This window comes from Saccostrea cucullata, unplaced genomic scaffold (assembly GCF_032062105.1).
Source record: "Saccostrea cucullata isolate Sc308-1 unplaced genomic scaffold, CSIRO_AGI_Scuc_v1 ctg16889, whole genome shotgun sequence".
Classification (NCBI taxonomy): Eukaryota; Metazoa; Mollusca; class Bivalvia; order Ostreida; family Ostreidae; genus Saccostrea; species Saccostrea cuccullata.
In genome coordinates, this window is record NW_026940602.1 from 1 (window position 1) to 12,272 (window position 12,272).

Consider the following 12,272-nt stretch of genomic DNA (forward strand, 5'->3'; position numbering starts at 1 on the left):
GTGTTTTTTCCCCCCCTTTTGAATCCAAATAATTTTTCTAATTTGCGAGAATGCTTCATTTTTGATAGCTTATCATACTTCAGAGATTTTTGTATGGTTTAGCTGTGCAAAAATACTGTTTAACACGGCATACATATCTTTAAGCTATTACTTCTACATTTAGAGCAACTATCATATATTTATTCTGATCATCTGGTATATAAATGTTATTTCATGCCTTAAATTTACATTTTATTCTATCTCAGCATCCATGATTACGTAGATAAGATGATAAAAAACGAATTTAAAATGCTTTGTTCTGTTCATATAACCCTAGTTCCTTTTCCAGACGAGCTATTAAGGCCACCTTTGTTCTGATTCCGTTGTTTGGTATACAGTGGGCGGTGGTCATTTACAGACCAGCTAACGCCATGTGGTACGAGATCCTAAGGCTCGTCATACAGGATACACAGGTAACCTAAGACCAGGTAGACCTTTACGGAACGAATTCAGAATTAACCCAAGGTATACCGTAAACCCTGGGTTGGGGCAGTTAACTGTTTATAAACCGCGAAGCGTTTATAATAAGGAATTAACTGCTCCAACCCAGGTTATACCAGTATAACTTGTGTTGCTATTTAATTCATTCCTTATAATTTAAGGTTATCCGATCCTCAGGTTCTGAAAATCAGGCATTGAGTAATTTAAATTGCTCACAAAGAGGTCTCTAAATTCTCAAATTAAAATGTATTTACCCACGGTGTTTCTTTAAACTTCATCTTTAAATTTAATCATATTATATAGGAAAAATTAGTAAATCTCAAATAATTTTTCAGGAAATGCGATTTGAAGTACCTACGGCATATTTTTAAATTGATAATTGATGAAGAAATACATTTTAGGAATAAAAATCATAGGTATCCAGGCTTTGAAAGAAAATTGCATGAATTTTACACTTATTTGGTACTTTACTTTCTCCTACTTACTTCCATCGTTTCATAATGCATAGTGTATGAAGTGTTTCCTTTCAAAGAAAACATCGTAAATCACTTTTAATTTCAAATCATGCTTAAAAACATTGGTAACTAAGGCTAAATTAAAAAAAAATTGATTTTTTAAAATATGCAAGTTATACTTAATTTTATGAGGTACAAATGTCAACATTTTTAATACCGTTTGTTAAAACTTTAAAGAGCATTGAATCATACGTAGAGGCATATAATGAAAATTGTTGCATGAAAAAATTTCAATTTCAAGCTTTATTTTAAGACTTTTTGAATTAAATTATATATTAAAGAGTTATCCTTCCTGGCTGAGGATCGTATATCCTTAATTTTCAATCATTCAAAATAAAAGACAATTTCCCCCTTTAAAACGCCTTCAAACTGTACATATTCTGAACGTAACATCAAGCGGATTGAAACGTTTTGACAAAAGTCATTGTAGGCAAACAAGGTTATACAATATAGATAATTTTTTTATCCAATCAAATGAAGAGCTACAACCAAAATTAATTATTAAATTATTAACTAATAGATAGTTAAATACATAAAAAGAGGGAAATATACATTCATGTGTATGATATGGTTTTAAGGACTTTTATTTGAAAAACATTTGACAATCTATTAGAATGAATAAATGGTTTGAGGAAGCATTATAATATCTTGCAACTGAGTTTTATGTACAAATCTCAGCAAAATGTAATTATTATGACTACCTTAAAGGTTATTAAAATCAAATGAATGAAGTTCTCGATAAATAACAGTTCTTTTATTATAAAAACCATGGATGTTTTTTTTTTGGCAATACAATACAATAAAATATATCAATTTTTAGCTCACCTGAGCCGAAGGCTCAAGTGAGCTTTTCTGATCACATTTTGTCCGTCGTCCGTCCGTCCGTCTGTCTGTCCGTCCGTCCGTCTGTCCGTCTGTCTGTCCGTCTGTAAACTTTTCACATTTTCGACTTCTTCTCAAGAACCACTGGGCCAATTTTGACCAAACTTGGTACAAAGCATCCTTGGGTGAAGGGGAATTTAAATTGTAAAAATGGAGGGACATATCCCCTCGCAAGGGGAGATAATCAAGAAAAGACAAAAATAGGGTTGGGTCATTAAAAAATCTTCTTCTCAAGAACCACTGGGCCAGAAAAGCTGAAACGTATGTGGAAGCATCCTGGGGTAGTGTAGATTCTAAATTGTTCATATCATGACCCCCGGGGGAAGGGCGGGGCCACAATGGGGAATCAAAGTTTTATATAGAAATATATAGGAAAAATCTTTGAAAATCTTCTTCTCAAGAACCACTGGGGCAGAAAAGCTGAAACTTATGTGGAAGCATCCTGGTATAGTGTAGATTCTAAATTGTTCACATCATGAACCCCAAGGGAAGGGCGGGGCCACAATGGGGAATCAAAGTTTTACATAGAAATATATAGGAAAAATCTTTGAAAATCTTCTTCTCAAGAACCACTGGGCCAGTAAAGCTGAAACTTATGTGGAAGCATCCTGGTATAATGTAGATTCTAAATTGTTCAAATAATGACCCCGGGGGAAGGGCGGGGCCACAATGGGGAATCAAAGTTTTATATAATAGAAATATACAGGAAAAATCTTTGAAAATCTTCTTCTCAAGAACCACTGGGCCAGAAAAAATGAAGCTTATGTGGAAGCATTCTGGGAAAGTGTAAATTCTAAATTATAGGAATCATGACCCCCGGGGGAAGGGCGGGGCCATTATAGGGAATCAAAGTTTTACATAGAAATATATAGGAGAAATCTTTGAAAATCTTCTTCTCAGGAACCACTGGGCCAGAAAAGCTGAAACTTATGTGGAAGCATCCTGGTATAGTGTAGATTCTAAATTGTTCAAATCATGACCCCCGGGGGAAGGGCGGGGCCACAATAGGGTATCAAAGTTTTACATAGAAATATATAGGAAAAATCTTTGAAAATCTTCTTCTCAAGAACCACTGGGCCAGAAAAGCTGAAACTTATGTGGAAGCATCCTGGTATAATGTAGATTCTAAATTGTTCAAATCATGACACCAGGGGGAAGGGCGGGGCCACAATGGGGAATCAAAGTTTAATATAGAAATATATAGGAAAAATCTTTGAAAATCTTCTTCTCAAGAACCACTGGGCCAGAAAAAGTGAAGCTTATGTGGAAGCATTCTGGGGTAGTGTAAATTCTAAATTATAGGAATCATGACCCCCGGGGGAAGGGCGGGGCCATTATAGGGAATCAGAGTTTTACATAGAAATATATAGGAAAAATCTTTGAAAATCTTCTTCTCAGGAACCACTGTGCCAAAAAAGCTGAAACATATGTGCCCATGGAAGGATCATGGGGTAGTGTAGATTTCAAAATGTCTAAATTATGATCAGTGGGGTAGGGTGGGGATGCATTATGTATAACAAGGGGGAAATCTGGTAAAGAACAGAATGGTCAAAGCTTCTCAGGTGAGCGATGTGGCCCATGGGCCTCTTGTTTCAGTAGAGGCTTTTTTTTATCAGTAAAATACGATGTATACGAGGGTTGATCCAAAAGTAATGTCACAGTGTCCATATCTTTTATATTTGTCGTCATATTATCAAATACAATATACCAAAAGATGCACAAATATGAATGTAATTAACTTAGTAATTTTAATTTTATAATGTTTATTTGAATTCATTTTATAGATGTTTAAAACATAGAGCATAGGGGGTGTCGCCGCGTCACAACGGAACGTCACGTTTTAAAGTGTATTTTTTCTTAGAATGAAAAGACAAACACATTGAAAAGATTCTAAAAAGCACCTAATCTCCCAATTTTTTTAAAGACACAATTTTCGTCATTTTCTAGTCTTTAATTGAAAATTAAATGACAGCATTGGTATTTGTGATCATAAATATTGTTGTTTTACTCTGTTGAATTGAACAAAGGGATTGTCGAAATGGGGGAAAAAAGGCTCGACGAGTTGTAATGCATTTTTGCTTCAAAATATGGGAATCATCACTAGCGATATTTTCGTTAATCAATCAGACTTACAGAATAAAGAATGTAAATAAGAGACATCTTAATAGATGGTTTCAGCAATTTTGAGCGGGTGATTGGTCACTGAATGATTAGCAGAGGACAAGAATACTAAAAGATAGGATATCGGACGGAAACGTTCAATGGTGTCTGACGTACGTTAGTCAAAAAAGACAGACGTATAGAGTGACATGTGAATTTTTAAGTTTGTCTTTTGCTACTGTTCAAAAAATTTTGACAGAGGGCTTAATTATGAAAAGATTTAGTGTATAATGGTACCAAGAATTATTAAAGAAAGTGGAATTGGTGAAAGTGTTTGCAAATCACAAATATTTTTTAATGAAACGAAGGGTAATCGCTTAAAAGTATGACGGTGTGTATCCGTCATATGACGATATATTTAGGTGCGGCGACTACCATAAACGCGCATTGATTAAAATCCGATATTTTGAAAAGTATACATCATTTTCCTTTGAATTTTTCAGGTCTGATTTGAAATAAATAAAGCTTCCATCATATTTAATTTTGTTGCTTTACGTCGATTTATACCAATTTTATCAAAGTTGTGACATTACTTTTGCATCAACCCGTATAACTTACCATGATATTTCGTCGTAGCAAGTTATGTATTTAAAATTCTTCAAAGTCGACGAAAGAAAAGAGACAGTATTTTATTGTTTCAATATTCATCTGCATGAACCAATTTTTTTTTCAAACTTAAATTTCTTGATTTTTACAGTTCAAGGGTATAGTGAGCTAATAGCTCAAGGTAGTTACGTTTTCAGATCATGGTTTATAAGTTGTAAGCTAAAACGATTTATGAAAATCCTGAACTAAAATGTCACACAGTTTATTGTACATGTAATAACTTGTATACTCTTTGGTTTCAGGGTGCTTTTGTGTCCTTGATATTCTGCATCTTCAACGGAGAGGTAAATTCTTAAAAAAGTATTTTGGCATATTTTAGAGATTAGCTTTATCTAGTAAATTTGCATTAGTTTCATATTTCTTTAACCATAAAATTCAAACAAAAACATCATCTATAGTGGGATTTTTTAAAATTTACTACACGTACACAACATCAGCTCGTATCAGTACTTTCAGTACTTTGATTTTATATACCACAGGTACACGGTCACCTGAAAAACTGCTTCAGCCGGATATCCGGAAGACCACAATATCGACCTCGTCGTGAATTTAGCACGACTTCCGGTACTGTTTATACGCAGGTGCGAACCTCGACAGCCACGGATTTTAAACGTGATTCTTACCGAGATTCCTTTAATCGCGATTCGTTACACAGGGAGGATCTAACCTCTAATGGTAGACAGGAAACACTCCCCCTGAACTTCAGCGAAGAATCCTTCTGTGGTGAAAAGACAGAAAATGGACACCTAGTGGAGTCAGAAGTTAAATGATGAAAAATGTGAAGGAAAAAAAAAAGACAATCAGTATTTTTTATTTGTGCATTTGACGGAAGACACTGAATACATGTAGTTCACCTTCTTGAAAACAAAACAAGTTTTATATGAACAAAAATATGCCAAAAGTGATTAAAATTAAGTGTCAGAATATGTAAATTGGAACAAATGTGTAGTTGTACAATATTTTCCCACTACAAGCCATTTACAACGACCAGTGCATGCCAAATACAATGACAGTATTTTTGTCATATGTATCCCATATGATTCATTTAAAGCTTAGTTTGATCATCTAATTTACTGTCTGAATGTAGACATGAGAATTCGCTAACAATATTTGAGGTAAAGAGTGTTCTGGTACATTGGATTTTTCCAATGTCTATGTTATTTTTTGACATTTTGTGTTCAAAGAAGAATTTCAAATTTTTCTTTCAAAATATAAATTTAGAATAATAAATATGGTGAATCTTCGAAATGTCTATAATGCGAGAAAGCTTTAACGAATATATAAGAGGCTTGGCCAAGAGAAAATTTAACACACAAGTTGTATTGAAATATTTCTATCATTTTTATTGGTTATAAAAAAAATCTATCTTGGCGTCATTGACCACATCCAAACCTTTAAAAAATGATTCCATGTGCTAAAAACGTATTGTTTATAAAATTTTAGATTGAACCAACCCTGACAACACGAAATACATTAAAAATATATTATATTTACATGGAACTATTACACTTTCGTACATTTGGGTGCTTTTTTTTATTTGGGTTCAAATATGTAAATTTTAGAAATAATATGTAACGATGCAACTTTTTAAATTTCAGTATCGGAAATGAACATATGTGAATTTAAGGATAAAAATTAATTGCAATTGTAAGCTTTTTAATGAATGAAGGATAATAAGATAACGAACAGTATTCAATACCAAGTCCACAAAAAATACAAAATAGGAGCAGGGCAAACACGCGGATCTCTAAAACATCAGAGGTGGGATCAAGTGCCATGAAAAAAATCCACTATATTAAAAACTTAAAAAGGGATTAATACACAGAACAGTGATGATTTAATATAAATCTATAAAAACTATAAAAACAGGAAACCTGTGAAGAGGGCATAACCACAGACCCCTGTAAATACCAGAGGTGGAAACAGGTGTCCAGAAGGAGAATACATCCCTTATAATTAGTTACCGGTCATACTCGCCATCAGCCCTATAAATATTAATGACCAGGAAGATGAAACTTTCCGGTGTCAAACTCAGAATTAATACACAAGCTTAACAATGAGTACGAAACTGGTAAGCCACAAAACGACTCAACAAGAGGTTATATGTGCTAGTAAGTTCATTACAACGACCATAGAACTTAAGGTATTTCCATCCTCTAATGATGTCATAGGTTTTTGAAAACTGGTATTTATACTCAATAGAGAAGGATATGGAGATAACGAACAGTATTCAATCTCAAAGTCCATTAAACAATATACAAAATAAGAGCAGAGCAAACAGGGACCTCCGAAACATCAGAGGTGGGATCGGGTGCTATTGAGGTGTGAGCATCCCTGCCGACAGGTCACACCGGTTTTTAAAGTTTAAAGTATACTTTTAGCACCAAGGTAACATATTCTGAAATTTGTTTTCACCTGTAAACCTTTACTGATTATGATTTGTCTATATTTGTTTTTTTTATTGAAATATTACTTATATTTTCCTAGTCTATTTCATTTCCCAGTTTTTAGGAGAAAATAATCTTAGAATTACCCACTTCTCAAAACTTGTGACATGATATTAAATCTTTTTCAAAGAAAAAATTTGTTTATATCATCTGTCCTTAAATAAAATAATTCAAAAGATGTATATATTTTTTTTAATGTAATCAGTGATTCAATCTTTTAAAAATGTTGCCAAGGGCAATAACTCTTCTAAGGTATCTTCATTCTTTATTGTAGTTCTTAGTATATATAATGATTATCCTGGTATTTGGAATTCAAAAGTGTCTTATAGGAAGCAAGTATTTTAGAACTTTCAGCATCAGAATTAGGCATTTGAATCAGTTTTTACGTCATGATTTTTTATAATACATAATTTAAACTTGTTATTTTACACTACAGCAACATCTACGACATATTTTATGGTTTGCAAACCATGTTATTTTTATTATTTTTATTATTTTATTTATCTATTTATTTATTTTGCTTTTCTCGCGTAATGGCCGATCATCTCCTAATAGATTGAAAACATCACCTCGCTATTCCTTTTTTTTTGCCATTAAGCATATGCATGAAAATTTAAGATCTTGATCCTTTCAGCTTGATAACAGATTTCAGGATACCAAGATTTAAAACATCAGGCAATACTAACCCCATGGCAGGCACATAGCATGGGGGCCTGCCTTCCACTTTTTTTTTATATACAAAACGTTTTTACTGCCCATCCCCCTGCCTTGATGCAGTTCAGTATAAATTACCCCCCCTCCCCCAAACAGATTTACTTAAACAGTTTACTTATCTCATTTTCATCACAAAACTCAACTTGTTTGCAGGAAAAATCCTATAGGCCTTCATGTTATTTTATTTTCAAATTTTTGAAGAATACGTTACTAGATTCAACATTGTTTGCTTTGATTTATAAAGATTGAAACTTTTTGTCCATTATCTCATGCATAAGCCGATATCTCTTTCATAAATGAGTTATCGCATGGACAGGCAATGTTATTTACTTTAATATTTGTCAAATAATGCACATATCGATGTCCAAACATGGATGAATAGAACTTTTACGTAATATTAAGTTTAAAATATATTTCATTCATTGAATTAGATTTAGCAGCAGGCATAAATGCCCATGATTGTTCTCTCCATAATACGTAATACTTACATATAGTGACGTCATAAAACGCACACAATTCTCGTCATTTTGAGAGCACCTTTCATATAATCATGAATAATAAATAAATAAATCATTTTTAAGGAAATAAACATTACTTTATTTGATATCATTCATTTTTTACACCGATGCGACATACGAGTGTCGTTTGGCCTCAACTGACAGGCGACTAAAACGTCCCCGTGGCAAAACTATTCCCTTTAATTAGCTTGGCATTTTTAAGACAAAGTTCAAGTGTTAATTATCAATATTTAGTCTGTATCAGAAAATTTCATCGAAAGCAACAGGAGTCCATAATACGTGCAGGAAATGAAATTGATAACTTGAATTATATTTGGTGAGTAGGAAATTTAACGTTTTGCTCGAATTTGGTTCAGTAAGGAAGTTTCCATTTTCTAAGCATGATATAACTAAACTGTAGTTACGTCTACAATATTATTTTCACTTGTCATATTAAAATGGTCGATGTCTGAGCTTGACCCCCAATATCTATCGAAAGGAACCTCCTTGTCTACCACAATTCTTACCCCAGGTTACGTTTGAATTCACACTAGCCTACACATTAGCAGAAAGGAATATGCGCCACTGAAATTGAACTCTATTAGAAGCTCACAAACGTAAGTTTTAATGACAAGAATTAATAACTCTAAAACAATTCCTAAATCATCTGATTCAGTGTTATTTGTTGACAGTAAAATTGGTTTTAACTTTTTACACCACTGTACTAGAAATGTCCTATACAAAAAAATTAACATGATTAATTCAATATGACACTTTCAGTTATGCATTTAACTATTTAAAAAAATAATGATAATTAGTTGAAGTTATTTTTTTTTTTTTTTTTGATTTGGGAATATGAAAATTCTTTATTGTTTAAAGAGGAAATATATACACTGTAAACATTTTTTGAATGAAACATTTAATAATTAAATATTAAGCTTATTATTGATGATAATGATATATTAGATTTTCAAAAGTAAAACATTAATTATACAAAAATATAATTTCCACTTAATCATTCTCAGTACTAAAGCCATGCAAAGCATATCAGAGTGGTGTTTGTGGGACTGTGTTGTTATAACGTGGGGACCTCACAACAGACAGCCATGAGGAGAGATGTGGTGGACATCTGGGAGAAAGTGGAAAATCAAGTATCAACAAGTGATGAGGATAGTATGATGTTAAGTGGAAGTTACGGAGAAGGGTTCCGATTGATAGAATCTGATGTAGACTTCATGTACTGGCCAAATAATCACCGCGTGATCTGGGAATTTCTCAGTCTCAGTATTACAACACACAGAGACAAACACTGATCCTCTGTGACTGTTCTGATAGTCCAACAGGATTTACTTTGTTATATTTACTGTCAACAAGCATGAACAGAGACGTCCAGAGAGCCTGTGTTAGAATGAATAACAGGTATTATGTTTCTAGTTCTTACTACAGACAGACCAAGTGTTCTGAATTAACTAACACCACTCAACATGGACCTTGTGCTAATAGCACAATTGGAACACAAGAATTTGATAATGCCCACTGTTTTGTTTGTGACTTTTGGCCTCCACCTGCCTTTTCATGGATACACAGATGTCACTCATGGCCCCAGCCTCATGTTGTTGATGACATAGTGAAAAATGGATGTCACTTTGTAGCAATTGGAAATAAGCTAGGAAATCATGAAGATCATGAATGGAGAATTTCTTTTTCTCTGGCTGAACAAAAACTTGTGCATATAATGAATCACTGTCAATTCTTAACTTACGGCTTACTTAAATTGTTCTTAAAAGAAATAATTAACAATGGAATAGGTGAAAATGTAAATTACTGTGTTCCTATCACATGAAGACGGCAGTTTTCTGGGTGATTCAACAAAATACAGTGCCTCACTGGTGTCCACAAAATCTCTTGGGGGGTTTCTGGGTCTGTTTTAAACTCATCTTCAAATGGGTGTATGAGGGGGTCTGTCCTAACTTTTTCATTCCAAGCAACAACATGTTTCTGGGGAAAATTCATGGCGTCAAACGACATCAATTATTTATAAGACTGTCTGAGTTGTATGAGAAGGGTTTAGCATTCCTGCTACATAGTCCCTCCATTAGGTCTTTTATAGATGTCCTACATAACCCCAGAAACTCCATCTGTACAGATGATCATACTCTGATTTCTGAGGCTGAGTTTGATAGATATCTATTTGGTGAAACACTAGTGATGGAACAATAGAGAAAAAATCGGACATACAAAGATACATTAGATATCTACATACAATAGAACAAATAATAGGTTCACCCCTCTTGACACAATATCAAGTCATTACGTTACAGAACATTTCCGCTAGGGTCCTTCAGTACACTGCTTTTATATTACACATGGAAACGTACACATTTGACAACAAACTGAGTTATAGAGCTGACAAAATGTCCTGTCACATGCAGAAATTAGCAGCCAAGTTTGGTTGTATCACAGACATGCTGTACATAGCCATGTATTACTACCCAAAACACTTAGATACATGGAAGCTTTATCTATATTAGAGATGATCAAGGTCAAGTTAGCACAGCCTCATCTTATATATGTATTTAGGGAAAATGTAGATAAAGAGAGGTATTCTGAGGCTGTAGGGGGACAGTCCTTGTCTACAAAGATGAGACAAGCTGTAGCAGGGAATGTCAGACTTGACAATCAAATCCATTACATCAGTGAACTGATACCTGAACAACAGTCTTGTCTACAGAAATATGATCCTGGATTATATGTCCCACCCTTTATAATGCTATATATGTTAGAGATTTTGTGCTACAGACATGTAGACACAATGAGAGTACAGACAGTTCTAGATGATCTACAAACCCTAGTTTACTATGATCTGGGACAGCTTATACCTGAATATCACAGACATATATCTTGGCAAATTCTGGGGATCTGTCAACAGATGACAGGGAACCTTCAGGCTGCTCTATACTCATACCAACAATCTCTCAGACAAAAACCGTACAACAACATACAAACAGCTACAGAAATGAGAATACAGGGACTTTGTTGAAGGAATCCCTTAATTAATTAATTGTTAGATATTTTTAGGAGTTCACATGATGGATGTTATCATTTACACATCCTCTTCTGGTTCATATTTTTTCCTGTCCGTTTATTTACATGTATTATGAAGCTAATAAATGGTCTATCATGGAAACTGCTAAAAGTTGAGAAATTTAAGCATTCAATACTTTAGAGTCATTTACATTAGTTGGGGTCAATGTTTGTTGGTAAGCAAAATCTGATCTGTATGTGGAGATGTTATTTCGTGGGTTACTCGTGTACAATGAATACTATGATATGTTAACAAAAAAAAACATACGCGGGGATATCAATTCATAGGTAAGGGTGACCCACGAAAACCAGGAACATCGTTCCCCTACAAACAATGTTGATTCTTCATTATCTTAAGTGTCAGAACATGTAAATTGAAAAAACAAGTTTGATAAGCAAAGAGTGATTTTAAAAAATAAAGTGTCATAACATGTGGATTGGAACAAATGTACCATTGTACAGTATTTCACTACAAACCGTGAACAACGACCAGTGCATGTCAAATATCATGACGGTATTTTTTTCATATATGTATCCCATATGATTCATTAAAGCTTAATTTGATCATAAAACTCACTGTCTGGGTGTAGGTTTCAGAATTCAACATTGGCGTTGAAAGGTGCGTTGGATTTTCCCAATTTTTTTAATTGGGAGTTGAAAGAAGAAAAATAGATATGGTGAATCTTAGAAATATCAATTTCTATAATGCATGAAAGCTTACACAATAATATAAGAGGCGTGGCTAAAAGAAAAATCAAAATACACGTTGTATAAGAAACATTTTTTATAGATTTTATTGGTTATAGCAAAAATCTATTTGGGCGTCATAACGGCCATAGAACTAAGGAAAAGATGAATTGAAATGACGTTGGAGAAACCCCTGTAAC

The 12,272-nt window shown here is 33.6% G+C and overlaps 1 protein-coding gene and 1 pseudogene across 1 annotated transcript; both read left to right on the forward strand.

The window, feature by feature from the left end:
- Positions 1-235: 235 nt before the first annotated feature.
- On the forward strand, positions 236-5,446 carry LOC134255687 (uncharacterized). The gene is made up of 3 exons (XM_062738205.1): positions 236-452; positions 4,886-4,927; positions 5,123-5,446. The coding sequence occupies exons 1-3, from the start codon at positions 411-413 to the stop codon at positions 5,411-5,413; spliced, it is 375 nt and encodes a 124-aa protein (XP_062594189.1). The 5' UTR covers positions 236-410; the 3' UTR covers positions 5,414-5,446.
- A 1,253-nt stretch (positions 5,447-6,699) lies between these two features.
- LOC134255686 (uncharacterized) lies at positions 6,700-11,341 on the forward strand (annotated as a pseudogene).
- Positions 11,342-12,272: the final 931 nt, after the last annotated feature.

Coding starts and splice junctions, on each gene's coding strand:
- LOC134255687 (XM_062738205.1), top strand. CDS start 411: ATGTGGTACGAGATCCTAAGGCTCGTCATACAGGATACACAG. Junction 453..4,885: donor TCGTCATACAGGATACACAG/GTAACCTAAGAC, acceptor CTTTGGTTTCAG/GGTGCTTTTGTGTCCTTGAT. Junction 4,928..5,122: donor TCTGCATCTTCAACGGAGAG/GTAAATTCTTAA, acceptor TATATACCACAG/GTACACGGTCACCTGAAAAA.